Consider the following 24,513-nt stretch of genomic DNA (forward strand, 5'->3'; position numbering starts at 1 on the left):
ACCCATGGACCAGGAGGTCACAGTTCGATCCGGGCACCATCCCTCAGTAGGGGGTGTGCAGGAGGCGACTGATTGAAGTTGCTGTCTTTCTCGCCTGGGCAGGCAGTGAGTACGTGTGGATAGGGTGTGGGTACGGTTTGGGTAGCACCCAGCGGCCACGTGGAGGCGCCCGTGGTTCGGGATGTAACTCCAGGACTGGCCGTGTCTTCTCTCCGGTCCGCATCCTCCGTGGATGCGGGCCTGGATTCCGGGTGAAGGCCGGGCCAGCCATGAATGAATCCGGAAGGACAGCAGGAAGGTCCCTCTGGATGTCGCCCCCAGGGCTGTCTGTCCTTCCTGGGAGAGCAGCGATGTTTTCACCTCTGGACCCGCTCCTGTCTGCTGCCCCCGCGCCTCATTTCCTGCGTGGGGTGCTGCCCCGCGCACATGTCGCTCATTTCCAAAGACAGTGCCAGGTTTTAATTAGGTTTTCATGAATGGGAAAGCGGTCCATGTTCACAGGAGGAAATCTGCAAAACACGGAAGAGCACATGCTCACATACGTGGATATGACCCACTCCAAAGAGAGGCTTGCTTTGTGGAGTATCGTGTGTGTGTGTGTGTGTGTGTGTGTGTGTGTGTGTGTGTACAAAACGAAATTTAGCGCTATGCACGGTCCATTTTGTAAACCAATATTTTAAACATCCTACCTAATAAAATAGTAATATGCAAATTGACTGCACCTTTGCCACGCCCACCAGCCAATCAGGGTGAGTATGCAAATTACCCAACAAAGATGGCGGTTAATTTGCATATGCCGAGGGAGGGAGGAGTGAAGACTGAAGACAACTTAGAAGGAAGAGGGAGGAAAAGCGCAAAGCAAGGTGGCTGCCAGAGGGAAAGCCCGGGCGGGGCGGGGCGGGCGGGGCGGAGCAGGGCGGGCGGCAGCGGCGCACGGGTGCAGGTGCGGAGGCCGCAATGGCAGCGGCAGCGGCAGCGCATGCAGTCGCAGTGGCCACTTGCAGGATTCTTCCTGCAAATGGGCTACTAGTATATATATATTAAAAAGGAAGGGAGAGAGAGAGAGAGAGAGAGAGAGAGAGAGAGAGAGAGAGAGATAAAAATATGAATTATGAGAGGGAATCAATGATCGGCTGCCTCCTGCACGCCCCCTACTGGGGATTGAGCATACAACCCAGGCATGAGCCCTTGACCGGAATCGAACCTGGGACCCTTTAGTCCGACACTCTACCCATTGAGCCAAACCGGCTAGGGCACTCTTCAGTTTTTTGATGGGCCTTAAACCCAAATTATTATTTATGTTGGAATACTTGTGCTTAGAGGGCAGCCCCAGCGAAGCCACCAGCTGGCATGAACGTTTAAGTTCCTTTCTAAGCAGCACGATGGGGACACCGTGGCTTTGGGTCACCGTGGAAGGGGGCTGTACCTCTTCGCTCCATCCCGGCTGCGGAGTCCTCCCATCAACCTAATGGGCGGTTCTCCAGTCAAAACTGGGTCAGGCGAGAAAACAAGCGCCAGCCGCTAATTGGGCCTGTGGTTTCCAGTCTGTTTTGTTTTTCACTTCCGTTCAAGGCCCCGGGGGACCTGCTCCTGCTGCGAAAGCTCTCTCTTGCTTCAGAAAGAAAAGAGGCCGGACAGCATCCCCTGGCCAGAGCCCAGCCAGGGGTCGGGCCAAGAGTGGGGCCCAGGGGTCCCCAGGAGAAAATGCTTACCCACACACGGCCTCTGGGGGAGTGCTTTCCTTCTTTTCTTCTTCTCCTTTAGGAAAAAATATTTTTATTGATTTTAGAGGAAGAAGAAGGGAGCGGGAGAGAGAGAAACATTGAGAGAAACATTGATGGGCTGCCTCCTGCACACCCCCTACTGGGGATCGAGCCCACAACCCGGGCATGTGCCCTGACCGGGAATCGAACCCTGACCTCTCGGTGCACGGGATGATGCTCAGTCACTGAGCCACGCCGGCCGGGCTTTTTGGATGGGCTTTGTAAGGGCCGCTTGGGTGGCCCAGTCATGGATGACGATGCTGAGGCCGCCAGCTCTGGTGCATTTTAGGGGGGTGGGAAGGGGGTGTCCGCTGATCCCCTAGGACCGTGGTCGGCAAACTGCGGCTCACGAGCCACATGCGGCTCTTTGGCCCCTTGAGTTTTTAGCAAAGGCCAGCTTAGGAGTGCCCTAATTAAGTTAATAACAATGTACCTACCTCTATAGTTTAAGTTGAAAAAATTTGGCTCTCCAAAGAAATTTCAATCGTTGTCCTGTTGATATTTGACTCTGTGGACTAATGAGTTTGCCGACCGCTGGCCTAGGAGGCCCTGCAGGTTGCTCGCTGGCGGTGGTGCACAGTTGGCTGAATGAAGCCCTAACAGGCTCTTCTGGGACCTGCTGTGCGGGGGGCCTGGCCTGGGGATCTGGAGCATTTAGCCCTCACGACCGCTCCCCCACAGAGGGCTGCTACTGCCCTTCATTTGGAGATGGCAGATCTGAGTCACGGAGATTGCCCTGCGATCGAGAGCTAGAAGGAGGTGGAGACGTGGTGAGAGGTCCGCCTGTCGGCTCTGAGCCGGTGGCCCCGGGTCCTCCACCTCCTGCCCCAGCTCTGCAGCAGCACGGGCAGGTCGGCGCCACGCCATGCGTCCACTGAGACCGTTCTTTGTTGTTGTTTTTTTATTTTTTTCTATTATTATTGTTTTTTTAATCCTCACCCGAGGATATTTTCCCATTGATTTTTAGGGAGAGTGGAAGAGAGAGAGGGAGAGACAGAGAGAAACATTGATGTGAGAGAGACGCATTGATTGGTTGCCTCCTGCATGAGCCCCGACCAGGGCCTGGGCTGGGGAAGAGCCTGCAACCGAGGTACGTGCCCTTGACCGGAATTGAACCCGGGACCCTTTGGTCCATAGGCGGACCACACCGGCTAGGGCTGAGACCGTTCTTACAGAGAAGACGCAGGCCACCTTCCCCCACACACACAACCGACGGTGCCCACGTGCCCTTCAAGCCTCAGTGCAGACGGCGGAGCCGCCCCGGGTCCATGGAGTGTTTGGCACATTGCTGGAGACCAGAACCACTCTCACTCTAGCCCTGTGTGTGTGTGTGTGTGTGTGTGTGTGTGTGTGTGTGAAGGTGAGTGTGTGTATGGCTTGTCCGCATGGCTGGCTCGGCCGGCCAAAGGTGTGGTTTGTACCTGACCCCATCCCAGCCTTATAAAATACAGCAGTGTTTCTTATTATTGGATATATTTCACCGGGATGTATGCTTTTTCTTTATTTTTTCTTAACCCTCACCTGAGGATATTTTTCCATTGATTTTTAGAGGGAAGGGGGGGAGAGAGAAAAACGGGGGAGGGGGGAGAGACAGAGAAAGAGAGAGAGAAGGAAAGAAACACCAATGTGAGAGACACAGCGATTGGTTGCCTCCTGCATTCACTCCGACCAGGGCCGGGGATCGAACCTGCCACCTGGTACGTGCTCTTGACCAGGAATCGAACCCATGACCATTGCGTGCCCCGGCCAATGCTCTACGATTGAGTAGCACCAGCCAGGGGGAATATATGCTTTTTGTATAAATAATTATGAAATTTGTATGTAACACATGATCATGCAATATAATATGAACCAGACATGAGTTAGCTTCGTGGATATAACGTCATGGGAGTTGTTTTCTTCCACTCGTCTCAAAAAGTGCAGAAAAAAGCCTGCGTGGCTTGGTGGTTGAGCATCTACCTATGAACCAGGAGGTCATGGATCGACTCCCTTCTGGTCAGGACACATGCCTGGGGTTGTGGGCTCAACCCCCAGGAAGGGGCGTGCAGGAGGCAGCCGATCCGTGATTCTCCCTCATCATCCATGTTTCTCTCTCTCCCCCTCTCCTTTCATCTCTAAAAACAATAAAAATAAATTTTTATAAGTGCAGAAGAGAAAAGAAATACAGACGTGTTTGAAAACTCGCCGTTTTGTCCTCTCACCTCTCACAGAGAGTGGCTCTCGCTTCCACAGACCTCGTGGCTGCGAGGTGAGGCTAAGATGAGCATAACCAGCGACGAGGTGAACTTCCTGGTGTATCGCTACCTCCAGGAGTCAGGTAAGGTCACTCCCCTTCTGTGGGGGGAACCCACCTTTCTGTGGGGGAACACACATTCCCATGGGGGAACGCACCTTTCTGTAAGGGGACACATCTTCCTGTGGGGAAAACGCAACTTCCTGTGGGGAAACACATCTTCCTGTGGGGAAACACATCTTCCTGTGGGGAAACACACCTTCCTGTGGGGGAACACATCTTCCTGTGGGGGAAACGCAACTTCCTGTGGGGGAAATACACCTTCCTGTTGGGGAACACACCTTCCTGTGGGGGAAACCCACCTTTCTGTGGGGGAACACACATTCCCATGGGGGAACACACCTTTCTGTAAGGGGACACATCTTCCTGTGGGGGAAACGCAACTTCCTGTGGGGGAAACACAACTTCCTGTGGGGGAAACACACCTTCCTGTGGGGGAACGCACCTTTCTGTGGGGAAACACACCTTCCTGTGGAGGAACACATCTTCCTGTGGGGGAAACGTACCTTCTTTTGAGGGAACCCTTCTTCCTGTGGAAATGCACCTTCCTGTGGGGGAAATCTTCTTCCTGTGGAGGAAACACACTTTTCTATGGAGGAAACACACCTGTCTGTGGGGAAACACACCCTGCCGTGGGCGAAAGGCACCTTCCTGGGGGGGAAACACACCTTCCTGGGGGAACGCATTTTATCGTGGGGAAATGCACCTACCTGTGTGGAAAATGCACCTTCCCGTACGGGAACCCTTTTTCTTGAGGGGGAACTACACCTTCCTGTGAGGGAACACGTCTTCCTGTGGGGTAACACATCTTCCTGTGGGGGAACCTTATCTTCCTGTGGGGGAACCTTATCTTCCTGTGGGGTAACACGTCTTCCTGTGCGGAACACCCCTTCCTGTGGGGGAACCTTATCTTCCTGTGGGGGGAACACACATGCCCGTGGGGGCAATGCACCTTCCTGTGAGGCAACACATCTTCCTGCTGGGGAATTCACTTTCCTGTGGGGGGAAGGTACCTTCCTGTGGGGGAACCTTATCTTCCTGTGGGGGAAACGCACCTTTCTGTGGGAGGAACGCACCTTCCTGTGGGTAAACCATTCTTCCTGGGGGGAAACGCACCTTTCTCTGGGAAAACACATCTTCCTCTGCGGGAAACGCACCTTTTGGGGGAACCCATCTTCTTTTGGGGAAATGCATCTTTCTTTGGGGGAAATGCACCTTCCTATGCAGGAACCCTTCTTCCTGTGGAGTAAACGCACCTTCCTGTGGAGAAGCGCATATTCCTGTGGGGGAAAGGCACCTTCCTGTTGGGGGAATACACCTTCCTGTGGGGCAGTGATGGGCCACCTTTTGAGCTCGGTGTGTCAAACTTCGCCAAAAAACAGCATAACTCGGGTAGTGTGTCACTTTGAGGAAAAAACATTATTTCGCAAATGTTTCATCCTCAGGAGCAGCAAATGTGTCATCAGAAATGGCTACGCGTGTCAGTGCTGACACGCGTGTCATAGGTTCGCCATCACTGCTGTAGGGGAAACGCACCTTCCTGTGGGGGAATCGCACTTTCCTGTGGGGTGAACCCACCTTGCTGTGAGGGAACCCTTCTCCCTGTAGGGGAACCCTTCTTGTGGTGGAAGTGCATTTTCCTGTGGGGAAACCCTTCTTCCTGTGGGGGATACGCACCTTCTTGTGGGGAAACACCTTTCTGTGGGAGAAATGCACCCTCCTCTGAGGAAAGGGCACCTTCCTTTTGTGGGAACCCTTCTTCCTGTGGGGGGAAACGCACCTTCCTGCGCAGACAGCCTTTTTCCTGTGGAGGAAATGCACCCTCCTCTGGGGGAATACATCTTCCTTTGGGGGAAATGCACCTTGTTTCAGGGGAACACACCTTCCTGGGGGGGAAATGCACCTTCCTGTGGGGAAATGCACCTTCCTGTGGGGGAAACGTACCTTCCTGTGGGGAAACCACCGGCCCCTGGCCCAGCTTTGTCCGCACGAGAGCGGGATTCCTCACACGAGCCCGCGCCCATCGCTGAACATTGCTTTCCCCATTCCACAGCATCAGGCTGCCCCCTGCAGGGCCGCCTAACCCAGGTCACAGAATTGCTTGTGGGTGTGTCCGTTGGTTTTTACTTTGTCATTTTTATTGTTTTTTCTCTTTTTTTAATTTTTTAAAATATATTTTATTGATTTTGTACAGAGAGGAAGGGAGGGTTCATGAAGGTCAGGGTTTCTCAGCCTCGTACTGTGGACATCTGGGCGGGATCACTCTTCCTCCCGGGGGCGACCTCCTGGTACATGGGTGTGCAGCTCACATTTATTGAGCACCTACTGTGTGCCAGGCGTGATTCCAAGGACGTCTCAGATGAAACGATTAACCCCCAGGAAGAGGCTGAGCTGCTCCCTCTTGTACAAGGAGAAACCCAGGGTGTGGACAGGGTGCTGAGTTCCCCAAGTCACACCGCCGGCCAGGCAGAAAGCTAGGATTCAGATCGGCCATCTGGTTCCAGAACCTTCCTCTTTCCAATGTGGTGAACTCGCTGGCTTGTTTTCTGACAGGAAGCCCTGTGTTCCTGGAGTTCACCCTACTTGGCTCGGACATCGTGTCCTTTTCTGTGTTGCTAAATTCAGCCTTCGCGCTGCGTCTGGGGAATTAACGTGCATCTCACCGAGGCCAGCTGGACTGGGATGCTCCTTTTTTAAAATATATTGTATTGATTTCAGAGAGAGGAAGGGAGAGGGAGAGAGAGAGGGACCAATGATGGAGGGAATCATGAATCAGCTGCCTCCTACTGGGGATCGAGCCTACAACCTGGGCATGTGCCCTGACCGGGAATTGAACCGTGACCTCCTGGTTCCCTAGGTCAGCGCTCAACCAGCGAATCACACCAGCCAGGCTGGGATATTCCTTTCTGAATGACCTCATCAGGTTTGGGGCTCAGTGGGGGTGTGCAGCGGGCAGCCGATCTATGGTTCTCTCTCATCATTGACGTTTCTCTCTCTCTCCCCCTTCCTCTCTGAAATCAATTAAAAAAATAAAAATAAAGCTGAGATGGCTGTACCCCCAAAGCTGTTTTCCATCCTAGGCAAATGTGGGTCTTCCAGGGCCTGTGTCTCCCCTTGTCCCCACTCGGTTCCCCCCAAACCAGAAGCCGGGGGTCCTGCATTGATTAGGTGGGTGAGGCCCCGTGCCCCTTAGTGCCCGTGGCCGTGCCTCCGCCTGCTCCAGGCTCACACCCGCCTTCCCTGTCTGTCTGGCTGCAGGCTTCTCCCACTCGGCGTTCACCTTCGGCATCGAGAGCCACATCAGCCAGTCGAACATCAACGGGACGCTGGTGCCGCCCGCCGCCCTCATCTCCATCCTGCAGAAGGGGCTGCAGTACGTGGAGGCCGAGATCAGCATCAACGAGGTACGTGCGCCGCGGCCCGGAGGTCCTCGACGGGGTGGGAGAGTGGGTGGCTTCACTGCAGGCTGCAGGGACGGCGGGCCTGGGCATACACACGGAGTGAGCTGTCCAGACCCCGTGCACCCAAGGGTTTTCCACACGCACACGCTGGCCGGCTGCTGAGCATCATGGTTTCCACATGCACACGCGGCTGGCCGGCTACTGAGCATCATGCATCATGGTCTCCACACGCACACACGGATGGCCGGCTACTGAGCGTCATGGTTTCCACACGCACACGTGGCTGGCTGGCTGCTAAGCATCATACATCATGGTCTCCACATGCATACACGGATGGCTGGCTACTGAGCATCATGCATCATGGTCTCCACACGCACACACGGATGGCCGGCTACTGAGCGTCATGGTTCCCACATGCACATGCAGCTGGCTGGCTGCTGACCAGCACCGCGGTGTCACGTGCGCTCCCCCCTCTGAAAACACAGCTGACCTTGCTCCACGTCCCACCTCAGGGCAGGCGTGCACCGTGCCGAGCACAGAAGGGGCGTCCCTCCCCGCGCTCTCTGAGCCCGTCGGTTCCCCGGGGACCTCAAGACTTGTTCTGTAGAATCGGTCCTGCCAGTGACCCTGACCTGTGCAGTCAGAGAATCGGAGAAGGACAGGGGTGACTGTCCTACTCCAGAGCCTTTCAGGTGCCGGACGGGCGACAGTGCTCACCAGAGAGCTGGTGGGAAAAGGTGACCACAATGACAAAGTAAAATGGTGTCAATTTGCGCGTATCCCCTCCTCTTTTCAGGCGGGGCTCACTGTGTAGTGGGGCCAATTTTACATGCAGTGGCAGTTTTATTTTATTTTATTTTATTTATTTTAATTTAATTTAATTTAATTTAATTTAATTTAATTTTTTCAGAGAGGAAGGGAGAAGGAGAGGGAGAGAGATAAAAACATCCATGATGAGCCCTAGCTGGTTTGGCTCAGTGGATAGAGCATCAGCCTGCAGACTGAAAGGTCCCAGGTTCGATTCCTGGCCAAGGGCACATGCCTGGGTTGCAGGCTCGATCCCCAGTAGGGGGTGTGCAGGAGGCAGCCAATCCATGATTCTCTCTCATCATTGATGTTTCTATCTCTCTCCTCCCTTCCTCTCTAAAATCAACAAAATATTTTTAAAAAATCAATGATGAGAGAGAATCATCGATCGGCTGCCTCCTGCATGCCACCACACTAAGGATGGAGCCTGCAACCCGGGCATGTGCCCTTGACCGGGAATCGAACCCGGGACCCTTCAGTCCACAGGCCGACGCTCTGTCCACTGGCCCAAACCAGCTGGGGTGACGTTTGTTTTTTTTTATCCTCACCTGAGGATGTGTTTGTTGATGTTAGAGAGGAAGGGAGAGAGAGAGAAACAGCAATGTGAGAGAAACATCCATCGGTTGCCTCCCGCACGTGTTCCAACCGGGGACCAAACCCACAGCCTAGGTGTGCCCTGAAACAGGAGTCAAACCCACGACCTTTTGGGGTACGGGAGGGTGCTCCAGCCTGCACGCAGGCCTTTCCCAGGGCCGCCGTTGGGCAGTGCACCCAGTCACTAGGCGGATGTTCTCGGAGTGGGGTCCTCCCGGAGCAGGAGGCCCTGATTTGGGCCGAGCTTTCTGCAGACACGCTCTCCCACGTGGCAGGTCGTTACTCGCAGGGACTTCCCACGCCTGTCCTCGCAGCCTTCTCAGCCTAGGGGCCCTGGACATTCCTGGGATGGGGCGTCCTGTGCACGGCAGGGCGTTGAGCTCCGCCACATGTCGTCAGCATTTTCTGTCCCACTTTGACAACAAAAAAGGTGTCCAGGCGGAGCCCAAGTCCCTTGAGCGGGCACCCCTCCATCATTGAGAATCATAGGGTCTGGGAGAGCATCTTTTATATGAGATACGGCAGTGCCCCAGATATAGTAGTAGAGCATCTTTTACATGAAATATGGTAATGCCTCAGATACAGTAGAGCACCTTTTACATGAAATACGGCAGTGCCCCAGATATAGTAGTAGAGCATCTTTTACATGAAATATGATAGTGCCTCAGATACAGTAGAGCACCTTTTACATGAAATACGGCAGTGCCCCAGATAACAGTAGAGCATCTTTTACATGAAATATGGTAGTGCCTCAGATACAGTAGAGCACCTTTTACATGAAATACGGCAGTGCCCCAGATAACAGTAGAGCATCTTTTTTTTAAAATATATATTTTATTGATTTTTTTACAGAGAGGAAGGGAGAGGGATAGAGAGCTAGAAACAGCGATGAGAGAGAAACATCTATCAGCTGCCTCCTGCACAACCCCACTGGGGTTGTGCCTGCAACCGAGGTACATGCCCTTGAACAGAATCGAACCTGGGACCTTTCAGTCCGCAGGCCGATGCTCTATCCACTGAGCCAAACCAGTTAGGGCAGTAGAGCACCTTTTACATGAAATACGGCAGTGCCCCAGTTCAGTGTGGTATTTACCAAACATTGGGTCCCCCATTGAAGACCGCATTACACCCTGTCCTACACCCAGGCTTAGCCCCCCACACTCTGCCCACCGCCTGGCCCACCGCTATGCCCTGGGCAGCGCCTGCCCCTCCTCGCCTCTGCCCGCACCTGTCAGCCCGCGGTGCCAACAGCCCAGTGCCAGGAGCTTGGGGTCTGACGGCCGGCCCTGGCTTCCCCCAGGACGGCACGGTGTTCGATGGCCGCCCCATAGAGTCCCTGTCCCTCATCGACGCCGTGATGCCCGATGTGGTGCAGACGCGGCAGCAGGCCTTCCGGGAGAAGCTCGCGCAGCAGCAGGCCAGTGCGGCGGCGGCGGCAGCAGCAGCAGCAGCAGCAGCAGCGGCAGCCACGGCGGCCACGGCGGCCACGACAGCCACGGTGACCCCAGCAGCTGTTCCCCAGCCCAACGCCCCAAAGAATGGGGAAGCCACAGTGAACGGGGAGGAGAACGGAGCACATGCCATAAGTAAGTGCGGGCATGTAGTATGCCGATGCGTGTGCGTGTGTATCTGTGCACGCATGTGCCTCTGTTGGGTTGTGTGTGTGTGTGTGTGTGTGTGTGCAGTGTGTGCGTGTGGATGTATGTGCGTGCACCTGTGCATGTCTTAGGCAGACGTGAGGGTTCTCCCCTGGGTGAAATTTGCTTCCCTCGGATCAGCCGTGCAGCCGCCCGGCCCTGAGGGGCGAGATGACCATGGCGTCCACACCTCAGCCCGTGGCCTGCTCACATCCAGCCTCCCAGCCACAGCGCAGCCCCGTGGCAGGTTTCCGTGAGCAGGTGCAGGCCACCGAACTCTTCACCTCCGTCCTATGTTGCTTCCGTTCCCTCCCACAGATAACCACTCGAAGCCCATGGACATAGACGGCGACGTTGAGATCCCACCCAACAAAGCCACGGTGCTTCGGGGCCACGAGTCCGAGGTCTTCATCTGCGCCTGGAACCCCGTCAGCGACCTCCTGGCCTCGGGGTAAGGGCGTCAGCCTGGGGTGCTCTGGACGGGGAGCCCAGCTGCTCCCGCCTCCGGATCGCGTCCCCTCTCACCTCCCTGGGCACCTGCCCAGGGGTGCAGACCTAGGCCTGGGGCGCCCCTGCCATGGGTTGGACTGGGGCAGGCCGTGCCCCTGGGTCTCTCCCGGTGCCCGGCCCGAGCCGCTCGGCCTGGAGCCGTGGCCTGCCCCTGCCCGTCGGCTGCGGGCCCTGACGCGGGCTGCATGGTGGGGAAAGGGAGAAACCCGGGGCACGCTGGTAGCTGACTGCGGGGCGCTTCCTTCTGCAGGTCCGGAGACTCGACGGCGCGGATCTGGAACCTGAACGAGAGCAGCAACGGGGCGTCCACCCAGCTCGTGCTGCGGCACTGCATCCGCGAGGGCGGCCACGACGTGCCCAGCAACAAGGACGTGACCTCGCTGGACTGGAACGTAAGCCCCGGCCGCCTCCCACGTGCTGGACCCCCTGGTGCCACGTGGGATTCAGAGGGGCTGGGGTCGTGGGCTCCCTTCCCAGCATTAGCCCGTGTCTCCGAGCAGCCAGGGAAACGTGACCTCCACCTTCATGTTTCTTCTTTTTTTAAAAATGTTTTTATTGATCTCAGAGAGGAAGAGAGGGGAAGAGATAGAAACATTGATGATGAGAGAGAGTCATCAACCAGCTGCCTCCTGCACGCCCCACTCTGGGGATCAAGCCCGCAACCCCGGCACGTTCCCTGACCGGGAATCGAACCAGGGCCTCCTGGTTCACAGGTTGACGCTCAACCCCTGAGCCACACCGGCCGGGCTGGGGACCGGTTATCCATGTGAGAATGTACTAGCCCTGGGGTGAGAGGTTCTCTTCCCTTTGTCAGAGCTGCCCTGCTAAGCTGTTTCTGTTGGCCTGTTTCTTTCCGGCCCGCGCAGAGCGATGGGACGCTGCTGGCCACGGGCTCCTACGACGGCTTCGCGAGAATCTGGACGGAAGACGGTGAGTGCTGCCACCCTCGGGTCAGGGTTCGAGAAGAGTGGCTTTGGTGTGGAAGCGCCACGTGAATGGGCCCGTGGCCTTGAAGTCAGCGTGTTTGTTGTTTGTTTACTGACTCAACAGGTAACCTGGCCAGCACCTTAGGCCAACACAAAGGCCCCATCTTTGCCTTGAAATGGAACAAAAAGGGGAATTACATTTTGAGTGCTGGTGTGGACAAAGTGAGTATTTGCTAAAATACGTCTTTGATCTGTACACACTTATCGGTGTTGAATCTCTGGATAACATCGTGGTTTCTTTGAAATCTGAGGCTTTCTGCTTCCTCTTAAGAAATGGGTAGTGCTTGTTGGTGTTCCTGGCGGTGACCTTGCCGGCCATTTCTAGCCCATCACTTTTTTATATATATAATACACACACACACACACACACACACACACACACGCACGCACACACAGTATACACTGAGTGGCCAGATGATGATGATCTCTGAACGCATAATAATCTGGCCACTCAGTGTCTATCCTAAATAATAAAAGGCTAATATGCAAATTGTCCCCTCGACCAGGAGTTCGACCAGCAGGCAGGCCGGCCAACCACCCATATCCCCTCCCCCTGGCCAGGCTGGCCGGACCCCACCCACGCACAAATTCATGTACCGGGCCTCTAATATACATATATATTATATATATATTTTTTGAGCGGCCAGGTTATTATGTGTTCAGAGATCATAATAATCTGGCCACTCGGTGTATATATGTTTTTATTGACTTCAGAGAGGAAGGGAGAGAGAGACAGAAACATCAATGATGAGAGAGAATCATTGATCCACTGCCTCCTGCACGCCCCCTACTGGGGATCCATCCCGCAACCCAGGCATGTGCCCTGAATGTAAATCGAACCGTGACCTCCTGGTTCATAGGTCAATGCTCAACCCCTGAGCCACGCCAGTCAGGCCCCCGTCATGTCTTAATATGTCGCACACTCCACAGACCTTGGTGCAGAGCTCCCCTGGTCACTTGAGGTGCACAGGTCAGCGACAGCCTCGGAGCCAGAAGTACTGACCCTCTGGCCCTCGGCAAGAATAGCTTTGCTGAACTCCACACTCCAGTGTGACCCTCTAGGTCATTGAATTGTGTGTTCTTTATCTCTCTCTCTTTTAAGCCAGTAAACGCTTTGTTCAAACTTCGCAGTCTCATTTCTTTGTACCTTTCATTTAAAAACAAACATTTTTATTGATTTCAGAGAGGAAGGGAGGGAGAGAGAGAGAGAAACATCAACGAGAGAAAATCACGGATCAGCTGCCTTCTGCACACCCCTACTGGGGATCGAGCCTGCAACCCAAGAATGTGCCCTTGACTGGAATTGAACCGGGACCCTTCAGTCCGCAGGCTGCTCTATCCACTGAGCCAAACCGGCTAGGGCTCTTTTCTTTTTTTCCTCTATTTTTATTGATTACAGAGACCAAGAGAGAGGAACAGAGAGATAAAAGCATCAATGATGAGAGAGTCATCCATCAGCTCCCTCCGGCACGCCCCACACTGGGGACTGAGCCCACAACCCAGGCACGTGCCCTTGACCGGGAATCGAACCGTTATCTCCTGTTCATAGGTCAGCTTTCAACCACTGAGCCATGCCAGCCGGGCGACAGCCTCATTCCCAATAGGAAAAGCTGAGGAGTTGCGGTTGGCCCACTAGACAGAGGCTCTCGTGGAGTGGCCGCCGAATTTTCCACGAGGGGCTCTGAGTCAGGTGCTTCCCACACACCACTGCGCCTTGTACGTGGCTGATGCGGTTACTAAAATAACTTGTGGGAGTGATCAGGAACCTTAAGGAGCGCTTGCCCGCCTCTGTTGGCCTATTGGATGCTCTCGGATGGGAGGTGGGCATACAGAACATGGACCTCGGGCCACAGAGAGCCTTGCGGACTTGCCCCAGGAAACACTGGCCCACGGACACACTGGCCCACGGACACGCTGGTGTGGAGAGGACGTGGGTTGGAAGGCAGGCCCTGGGTCCGGCCCGCAGTTACTGCCCTTTCACAGAATTGTAGCCAGTGCTTTGTGTCCTCGCCTCCTTACTGCCTCAGGAGCTAATTTTTTCATAATCACGTCTGATTCTCCACCTGATGGTCAGTGGTCACCACCAGGAGCTGAGCTATTTGGTCCCTGGAAGTGCACGTTTGAAATTCTGTCAGTCTTTGGCCACGCACTGTCTGCCTTCATCAGCCAGCCACGGCAGAGATAATAATAGCGTTCAGAGAGTAAAACCCGGGAGGAAGTGTAATTTATGGGGAATCTGGCGCTGACCTTCAGTGGAAGCTTAACCCCAGGGGGCTAAAGTATATTTCAGATTCTTTTTTTTTTTTAATTAATACATTTGAATTGATTTCAGAGAGGAAGGGAGAGGGAGAGATAGACACATCTATGATGAGAAAGAATCATTGATCGGCTGCCTCCTGCACGCCCCACACTGGGGATCGAGCCCACAACTGTGCAACCCGGGCATGTGCCCTGACCAGGAGTAGAACCGCAACCTCCTGGTTCATAGGTCAGTACTCAACCCCTGAGCCATGCCGGCCGAGCTAGTTCAGATTCTTAACAGCTCTTGCATAATGAATGTTTTCTTTTGTCTGGGATATATTGAATGTAGACATCAACAAAATGACTTGATTACTGATGTAGTGTGTGAAATTGCATCAGAATTGTGAGTTTATATATACTCGGCAGCACCTGGTTTTGGGGAGTCAGAAAAGTGTTAGACCCACCAAACAAATGAACAAGAGACGTTCATTGGTCTAGAGCTGACCCAAAACGTCGAGAATCCGGTTTCAAAGGTACTCACTGCCCCGAGTATTTCCTCTGAAAATGCCTGCAATCAGCACAACTTACAGCCAGTTCTTCTTCACCCAAGGGCTCTATTGTCAGCGACAGGGAGGTTCCGGTTAAGTGAGGTGATGGAGACGAAATCCCAGTGGTTTCCCTGAGCTGCCTCCGGGGGCTTCGCTGTCTTCCCAACATCAAGTAGATTCCTAAGAATTCCTGCTTGTTTTCCAGGGAAACCGTCCCTCTCCCTTCTTTAGAGACCGCTGCACGGGGCCTCCTGCCAGTGCGGCTCAGTTGCTCTGCTCTTTATCCCCAATTCAGGGCGTGGCCGACGCACAGGGCAGTTTTCAGAAATGCCGTTTCTTCCTCAGCTCCTCATTTGGGAAAGTGCCAGAGAGATACGTAGATAAGCTTTAGTATGAGTTTTTGCAACTTGTAATGGGAGAGGGAGACCCCCCACTGTATTGGTACTTTTCCAGTGATCAGTTACAGCTGCTGTGTCTTGTGGAGTCGCCACCAACCCACCTGGTTCTCGAGATGGTTACATGTAAAACACCGGATTCCACAGACGTGGGCAAAAGGACTGCCCAGGAGCTCATGAACAGCTGTATACCGACCATAGGTTGAAACCCTATTTTGGCCAGACCGGAGTCAAATAAAATGTGTAGTGAAAAAGTAGTTTTATGGCCACAGCAGCCTCGGTTCATATCCGAGTCACAGCACCAAAAAACGAAAAGAAAAGGTAGTTTTCACGTTTTCTCTTTTTCGTTTTTTCAATGGAGTGCTTCCTAGGAAACAAAGCTCCCCGCGTGGCTCCGTCCTGTGTTTATTGGGCAGCACTGGAGTGGAGGGAGGAGGGGCCACTGCCTCGTCTTGTATGATAACTTTTCCGAGAGAAAACGGCGAGAAGAACACTCACTAACCTTTCCTTTTCGTTTGCGGAGCACAGACAACAATAATTTGGGATGCCCACACGGGAGAAGCCAAACAGCAGTTTCCATTTCACTCTGGTGAGTCTTTTGGTTTGGTTTTGTAATCCTATATAATAAAAGGCTAATATGCAAATTGACCAAACGGCAGAACGACCAGACTCTATGACGCGCACTGACCATCAGGGGGCAGTCGCTCAGTGCAGGAGCTGCCCCCTCATGGTCAGTGTGATCCCATAGGGGGAGCACTGCTCAGCCAGAAGCCCTGAGCCGGGCTCACGGCCGGTGAGCAGGCCTAAGCCATCAGTCGGACATCCCCTAAGGGCTCCTGGACTGGGAGAGGGTGCAGGCCGGGCTGAGGGACCCCCTAGTATATGGATGTCATGCACCAGGCCTCTAGTTTGGAAATAATAGCGCAGAGTTCCCATGAAACGTCTTGTGAGGTATTCCTGACTACGCCAAGGAGTGTGTCCATGGAATCCAGCTGCAATCGCAGTGCTCTGAGGCGTCCACGGTACAGATTCCCCAACATCAAAGCATGAAAAACACCCCAGGGAACCAATCCCAGGACCAGTGTGGCCTCCTTTCTCCTGCCAGCCCAGGGGAGCCGTGTTGGGGATCCCTGAGACCGTGCCCACATGGGGAGTCCCAGCTCAGGTTCGTCACAGCGGAAGGACATAGAGCACAGTCAGCCGAGAGGGGAAAGGTCATGGTGAAATCCAGCATTGGCAGGGGTCTTCTCTCTGGGAGTCGCCAAGGACCGGCTGATTTCCCCAGAGACGAGTGTGACAGGCCACGTGGAGCTCAGTGGAGACTCATGTCCAGGATCTTCATGGAGGCTGGTACTGCAGGCAGCCTCTCCCGGGCTCGGATCCAGGTTCCAGACTCCTGGAGGGAACTGGCGTAAACTACTAGTTTGCAGTTTAAGTACAGAAGCTGCTCTTATCAGTTAGGGAATGGTGGGAACCTTCGGAAATCCAGATCCCCAGACGTGGGCCAAGACAGCAGGGTCTCCCTGAGGTGGGGCGACTTTCCCACAGGGGTGTGCAGCCGCTGCTGTGGGCCCAGCCACGGCCCTCTGTGTGTTGTGGCCACAGCAGGCCACGTGGGGCAGCCTGGGCTCTAGAGACTCCAGTGTTCCACCCCCTATCCCGCCCACAGCCCCCGCCCTCGATGTGGACTGGCAGAACAACACGACCTTCGCCTCCTGTAGCACCGACATGTGCATTCATGTCTGCAGACTCAGCTGCGACCGCCCCGTCAAAACCTTTCAGGGACACACAGTAAGTGGGAGGACGGGGCTCAAGTTCATGGGCATGTGCCAGGACGGGAGAGCCTCGGATTAAAAGATGCTGTGACAGCCCTAGCCGGTTTAGCTCAGTGGATAAAGCTTCGGACTAAAGGGTCCCAGGTTCGATTCGGCTCAGTGCCGGACGTTGGGCAACATTAAATCCTGGTGGTCTTGATCCAGCATCTAAAGGGGTTCTGGAATCTGGAGAAGGGCTATGCATAGATTGAATACGAGTCCAGAGACGAAAGATAATTTTTTTAAAAATATATTTTATTGATTTTTTACAGAGAGGAAGAGAGAGGGATAGAGAGTTAGAAACATTGATGAAAGAGCAACATCGATCAGCTGCATCCTGCACACCCCCTACTGGGGATGTGCCCGAAACCAAGGTACATGCCCTTGACCAGAATCGAACCTGGGACCCTTCAGTCTGCAGGCCGACGCTCTATCCACTGAGCCAAACCGGTTTCGGCCGAAAGATAATTTTTAAAGGCATTGGGGATCAGAGGAGCCTGACTAAAGAAACTAATTTCTCCTTGTCTCAGGACCCCTTGCTTTTTATTAACACAATTTGTCCTAAGGTAAGGTGGAGATATATACTTCAAAGGGTAGGGTTTCCTCTACAGAGTCCATTGTCAGAATGGGGAATAGCCTACGGCTGTTCAGGTGTTTGGCCAGTAGGAGGCAATAACATGTAGATTAAGATGCCCTGAGCTGTCTGGCAGCAAACAATCAATTTAGTGCATCCTTTTCAGGTTTGGGGAAATGCCTTTAGCCATTCCAGCAGGCGATAACATATGTGACTCAGCCCTTGTTGAGTCCCCAAGTTCCATCAACCTTGCGATGAAACTCTTGCAATTATGACATGCTGGAATTGGCTTCCGGCAGGTCAGGGCACATGCCTACGTTGCGGGCTCCATCCCCAGTAGAGGGCATGCAGGAGGCAGCCGATCAATGATTCGCTCTCATCATGGATGTTTCTATCTCTCTTTTCCCTCTCCCTTCCTCTCTGAAATAAATAAAAATCTATTAAAAAAAAAAAGATGCTGTGACGGCCTACTTATCCCTTGGATTTTTAAATGATAGGAATATTTTTTGCAGCATAATTTCCTATATCCTATTAAAATGCTACTGATGTTCCTTTAAGCAGATTTGTGACCTGCTTTTTGAATGTTTCTATTATCACATTTAATTTTTTTATTATTTTTTACTAGAGGCCCAGTGCATGATTGAATCATGCACATGTAGGGTCCCCTACACGCTTTCGCTTTTGATCACGGGGGAGCTGGGTGCCTGTCCGCTGGTGCACCAGGCCTTTCAGAAGCCTCCGGCGCAGCGGAGGCTTCTGAAAGGCCTGGTACCTGAGCGGACAGGCACCCAGCTCCCCCGCTTTTGATAATCTGTGGTGGGACGTGAGCTCGCTGCCCCAGAGGCCCCTTCTGCGCCGCAGCACAGCCATGGCACAGACGCTGAGCTCAAGCCGCCACTAGTGACACGAGCTCAGCGTCCCGCCGGCCCAATTGGTCACCCCGGCCACCCCGAGTCCCGCCCCCCCCACGCCTCCTGGCCAATCGCGGGCATAGCGAAGGTACGGTCAATTTGCACATTGTCTATTATTAGGTAGGATTCTTTTGTTAATCCTCACCTGAGGATACTTTCTTACTGATTTTTTTAGAGAAAGTGGAAAGTAGAGGGGAGGAGACAGAGAGAGAGAAACGTCTGTGTGAGAGAGACACATTGACCGGTTGCCTCCTGCATCGCACCCCGACCAGAGCCAGGAATTGAGCCTGCAACCGAGGTGTGTGCCCTTAACTGGAATCAAACCTGGGACCCTTCAGTCCATAGGCCGATACTGATTAAAGCTAAACCTGCCAGGCCTTTTTTTTTTTCCTCCTTCTCTCTCCTACTCAAATCTGTGATACCATTATGGCTCTCATCTAACTGTTCTTGGGGGTGGGGTGATTAATAAAAGAGAAAAGAAAGGTGCTGTTACTGCAAACCAGGTCTTTTGCAGCCCTTTGCTGCTTGGGCTGTTGTAGTATCTCAGGTGGTTGAGTTGACCCAGGTATGGACAGGCAGTGGAGAAAACATAGACCCTGAGATGAGCCAGGTGTTGGATTTTGGAGGAAAGACTTAAAGAAGCTATTAAACAGATGTGTGAGGGTATAAAGGAAAGGATACTCGTCATGAGTGAACAGATGGGGAATGTTAGCAGAGAAAGGAAAATTATTTTTTTTAAAATATATTTTATTGATTTTTTTACAGAGAGGAAGGGAGAGGGAGAGAAAGTTAGAAACATCGATTAGAGAGAAACATTGATCAGCTGCCTTCTGCACACCCCCTATTGGGGATGTGTCCGCAACCAAGGTACATGCCCTTGACCGGAATCGAACCTGGGACCCTTTAGTCCACAGGCCGACGCTCTATCCACTGAGCCAAACCGGTTAGGGCGGAAAACTATATTTAAAAAAAACAAAAAACAAAACAACAACAGCCAAAACCAGTTTGGCTCAGTGGATAGAGCGTCGGCCTGCGGACTGAAAGATCCCAGGTTCGATTCCAGTCAAGGGCACGTACCTTGGTTGCGGGCACATCCCCAGTAGGGGGTGTGCAGGAGGCAGCTGATCGATGTTTCTCCCTCATCGATGTTTCTAACTATCTCTCTCCCTTCCTCTCTGTAAAAAAATCAATAAAATATATTTTTTTAAAAAAACAACAAATGGAAATCTGACAGCTGAGAGGTTTAATGTCTGAAAAAAAATTTTTTTCTTATTGAAATGAAAATCTTAAAGGATGGGTTTAATAGCCAAATGATATTGCAGAAATAAGACTAATGAACCTGAAGAGAGATCATAGAAATAGCCAGTATCCTGAATTTGATGGAAAATGCCGACATTGGTTTTTAGAGAGTGGAAGGGAGGGAGGGAGTGGGAGAGAGAGAGAAACATTAATGTGAGAGAGACCCATCTATTGGTTTCCTCCTGCATGCACCCCGACTGGGACCAGGGTCAAACCTGCAAACCAGGTACATGCCCTTGACTGGGAATTGAACCCGCCACCCTTTGGTGCACAGGCCCACACTGTAGCCACTGAGCCACACCGGCCAGGGTGAAAATGATTTCCAATGTCAGTTTCAAAACAACGGTGGTCAGTGGTCATACCGGTTTTCTGTGCTGTGCTTATTAAATGTAAATGCATGGGCTCCTGAGGTGTGAGTTTTTTTTTAGAGAAACGTGGATGCGGGTGACTGGTTTTGCGTGGCGCGTGGCTGTGCATTTACCTAAATGAGAAAGGCAGAGTAAGCAGCAGGAAAATCTGAGTCCTGGGGTGGAGACTGTGGAGAGTCTGCAGAGATGATGGGGCGCCCCTGCCCCCTGCTGGACGGTTGTGGTACCTACTCACGGGCCTTCATTTCTTTGTAAAATCCTTTGCTCTCTTTCAGAATGAGGTCAATGCCATCAAGTGGGATCCTTCTGGAATGTTGCTGGCGTCCTGCTCGGACGACATGACGTTAAAGGTAACGTGGAAGGAGGGCTGCTGGATCCCAGGCAGCCCCCTGTGCGCAGTGCGGGGCTCACCCTCACGGCTGCTCTGGGTGATGATTTTGTAACGAACACTCTTCCCGCTGCTGTAAGTTTGCCCCTTGGCTACTCGATGCCGCTGGCGCCCCCGGGATTTTGCCCACCCCTCTGCCTGGGCAGCGACCCGCCGGCGGGCGAGCTGCCCCAGGGCCCCAAACCTGAGACGCGCTCACAACGTGACGGTGTGGAGCCATTCGTGGCCAGAGAAAGAACTCCTGCCTGCTCACATGCTTCCCAACATGCCCTCTAGATCTGGAGCATGAAACAGGACACGTGTGTCCATGACCTGCAAGCTCACAGCAAAGAGATCTACACCATAAAGTGGAGTCCCACCGGGCCCGCCACCAGCAACCCGAACGCCAGCATCATGCTCGCAAGGTGAGAGGGGACGGTCTACAGCCCGGGCCACGCGGCTCCCAGCGCCGCCTTGTCCCTGTGGCTGGAACAGTTACGGTTTCAAAGGGAACAGAAACGTTGGTCTGTAAAAGAGACGGCCAGGAACGTGGCCGGGAAATGCTGCTTGTGTCAAAGGGAACAGAAATCTTGCGAAGTGTGCTGTGAATGAGTTCGCCCCCTTCCGAACTGCACACGAGTAGCTCCCCGGATAGGACAGGGCCCGCGAGACAGAGCCGTGAAGGGACGCCCGAGTAAGGCTGCGGATCCCTGTGCCCGCGGGCTGGTGGGTTCTGGGTCCAGGCGTCCGGCACGTGGCTTTGTGAAGGTTTTCATCAGGGCGGAGAAAGCAAGCAGAGCTGAGCTCAGCGTGCCCCCCGAGGCCCGCGTTACTTAGTCCACCCGGGCTGCCGGTGGTGAGGGTTCTGAGTGGCAGCAAAGGGCTGCCCCGCCCTAGCAGGGCTGACAAAGCCATTTCTATAGTGAACCCCAGGGCAGCAGCATGGTCCCCAGAACTGGGGAGAGGGGTACGTGGCCGCGGCGGGCAGCCCAGACCCACGCCCCTTTAGGCTGCGGTGCACAGAACTGCCTCGGCCCAGTGCTCACGGGACGCCATTCGGCCCCGTGTTTAGTAAGAACGTCTAGAACAGGGGTCCTCAAACTTTTTAAACAGGGGGCCAGTTCACTGTCCCTCGGACCGTTGGAGGGCCGGACTATAGTTTAAAAAAACTTTGAACAAATTCCTATGCACACGGCACATATCTTATTTTGAAGTAAAAACACAAAATGGCAAAAACACCCTCATGTGGCCCCCGGGCCATAGTTTGAGGACGCCTGGTCTAGAAAAACAAGCTGGAGAGATTCTGAGGCTGGAGATGCTGGGATTCTTTGGGGTCTGGGATCCATGGTGCACACAGCAAAATGCAGGAACCAATGAATGTGAAAACCTGTTTCCCCAGTAACAGCATGCAAAAAAGCAAAGGACAGGAATCTATCTTCTATATAAATAGAGGAATATGCAAATTAGCCAGGATGCCGAAACGTCACGACAGCAGGGACCTGAGGCTGCATGGCACCTGGCCGGGGCGAGGGACCTCAGGCCACGCCCCCCACCCAGCGGGGCTTGATGGGGAACCTCAGGCCACACCCCCCGCCCCGACTCTGGGCCAGGAGACCTCAGGTCATGCCTGCTGCCCAGCAGGGCTTAATGGGGGACTGAGACTGCACCCCCACCCGGCAGGGCTTGACGGGGGACCTGAGGCTGTGCCCCTCACCCAGAGGGGTGGGGCCGGCCGGTATGGGTCTCCTGCATTTTTGAAGCGCATGGGGGTGGTGGGCGTGCCCCAGACTCTGACAGGAGGAAGGTTTTCATATACATTTTAGTAATTTTCTTTCATCGCTGACACTTCTATTATAGAGAGAGGGCAAATAGCAATGTTAAAATATTTCCTCTAATTAATCCCCTTTTAATGTGCACGAATTTCGTACACCGGGCCACTAGTTGTTTTATAACAATGGCTTTGCTGTCCATGCATCGGAGTCACATTTTCGCCATGACGAAGCATCCCTGTTACTGTCTCTAGAAACATAAAAGTGACACAAGGAAAGTGTGATGCATGCACGCCTTGGGGAGGTGGGGGATAGTCCCGAGTGTCTGTGGTGACATTTCCTCCCTTCCTCCTAGCGCTTCGTTCGACTCCACGGTCCGGCTGTGGGACGTGGAGCGCGGCGTGTGCATCCACACACTCACCAAACACCAGGAACCTGTCTACAGCGTCGCGTTCAGCCCCGACGGCAAGTACCTGGCCAGCGGCTCCTTCGACAAGTGCGTGCACATCTGGAACACTCAGGTAATCCGGGGACCTTTCTCAGCGGGCCGCCCAAGGCCAAGGTTCGGTGACTCAGGCTCGAGGCAGCCGCTGGGGAGTTTGTGCTGGGGAGTGAGTCACCGGCCTCATCCTTTTATGGAAGACCGTAACCCAGACCTCTAGTCTCCAGAGATGCTGCTTCCGAGCTGCTAAGGTTGGGGCAACAGGTGTCATTACATTCGAGCTTTCCAGGGGGTCAGCCAAGAGGCGGGGCCAGCCCTGGCATCTGGTAGCAAATCTTAGGGTGCGAAGGAATATCTGTTTGCTTTGTGGTGCCATTTTGAGTTCCTAATGAAAATAGGGTATGTTTCAGTAGGAAAGGGTATGGCAGGCGTCCTCAACCTACGGCCCGCGGGCCACATGTGGGTGTTTTTGCCGTTTTGTTTTTTTGACTTCAAAATAAGATATGTGCAGTGTGCATAGGAATTTGTTCATAGTTTTTTTTTTTAAACTATAGTCTGGCCCTCCAACGGTCTGAGGGACAGTGAACTGGCCCCCTGTTTAAAAAGTTTGAGGACCCCTGGGGTATGGCATATTGGGGTTGTGCTGTAGGCAGAACTCAGCGTGGGTATCCCTGGGTAAGAGGTTCTGAATATAGAGTGGAAGAGGGCGGCGCTCAGCGGACTGAAGGTTCTCAAGGGTCCTGGGTTCGATTCCGGTCAAGGGCACATGCCCGGGTTGTGGGCTGGATCCCCAGTAGGGGGCGTGCAGTAGGCAGCCCATCCATGATTCTCTCTCATCATTGATGTTTCTATCTCTCCCTCTCCCTTCCTCTCCGAAATCAATAACAATAAATTTTTTAAAAGAGTGGTAGAGTAGGGACTGTTATGTTGCGCAGTCAGCCCTCGGTTCTCCTGCCGATGGAGGAGAAATGGTCCGAGCCGTTGCAAACAGCCAGCGATCCAGTTCGTGTGACCTCGGGGTGGATTGCATGGTCTCCCTTCGCCCGTTGTAATCCAGCCTGCCTTGGGGTTCCCTGCGGCTGGTTTGACATTGCGGTACATTTGCATTGAGCCCATGCCCCCTTGTGGCAAGGGATGGTAGTACATGAGGCAAACTGCCATGGGCAGGGCGTCCACTGAGACCTCAGGCTTCCCAGTGTCTGCCTCAGCCGAGCTCCATGCTCTCGGAGAGGGAGAGGGGAGTGGGGACCCTCCGCGGAGCCAGCCCAGACAGGCCACGCAGAAAACACAGTGATGGGTGGATTTGTACAGTGACAGCATAGAAAAGGGACATTAGGGCCTGGTCAGCAGGGCTCAGTGGTTGAGTATCAACCTATGAGCCAGGAGGTCGCGGTTGGACCTGGGTTTCGGGCTTGATCCCCAGTAGGGGGCGTGCAGGAGGCAGCTGATCAATGATTCTCTCTCATCATGGATGTTTCTATCCCTCCTCCCTTCCTCTCTGAAATCAGTGAAAGTATATTTTAACTCTTTGCACTCGCTTGCTTTTTTCTCTATTCCTTTATTCTAATGCTAACCATGTCGAGTCACACTCGACATCCGAGTGCAAAAAGTTAAAAAGAAAAAGGACATTAGGGACCGCCCAAGGTTGAAACCTCATCACATCGTCACGCCTTTTGTCTAGATCTCCAACCTCTGGGGTCCTCAGTGAGAGGTTGCCCTCTAGATACAACCACGGGGACGCGCGGTGGCCTTGCTCCCTCCCAGCCCCGCCCCCTGGGCGCCTGACGGCTCTTT

The 24,513-nt window shown here is 53.6% G+C and overlaps 1 protein-coding gene across 2 annotated transcripts in view; it reads left to right on the top strand.

Moving 5' to 3' along the window:
• Window positions 1-24,513, top strand: part of TBL1X (transducin beta like 1 X-linked) — a 68,491-nt gene that overhangs the window by 42,854 nt on the left and 1,124 nt on the right. For both annotated transcript variants that reach the window (XM_054720284.1, XM_054720283.1), the window contains exons 3-14: window positions 3,974-4,080; window positions 7,315-7,460; window positions 10,159-10,444; window positions 10,814-10,946; window positions 11,256-11,397; window positions 11,872-11,935; window positions 12,056-12,153; window positions 15,704-15,764; window positions 16,845-16,966; window positions 20,417-20,491; window positions 20,806-20,933; window positions 22,633-22,798. In XM_054720284.1, coding sequence (XP_054576259.1) covers window positions 4,023-4,080; window positions 7,315-7,460; window positions 10,159-10,444; window positions 10,814-10,946; window positions 11,256-11,397; window positions 11,872-11,935; window positions 12,056-12,153; window positions 15,704-15,764; window positions 16,845-16,966; window positions 20,417-20,491; window positions 20,806-20,933; window positions 22,633-22,798 — 1,479 coding nt within the window. In that variant the 5' untranslated portion in view covers window positions 3,974-4,022. The remainder of the gene's footprint in view (window positions 1-3,973; window positions 4,081-7,314; window positions 7,461-10,158; window positions 10,445-10,813; window positions 10,947-11,255; window positions 11,398-11,871; window positions 11,936-12,055; window positions 12,154-15,703; window positions 15,765-16,844; window positions 16,967-20,416; window positions 20,492-20,805; window positions 20,934-22,632; window positions 22,799-24,513) is intronic.

Source organism: Eptesicus fuscus, chromosome 1 (assembly GCF_027574615.1).
Source record: "Eptesicus fuscus isolate TK198812 chromosome 1, DD_ASM_mEF_20220401, whole genome shotgun sequence".
Classification (NCBI taxonomy): Eukaryota; Metazoa; Chordata; class Mammalia; order Chiroptera; family Vespertilionidae; genus Eptesicus; species Eptesicus fuscus.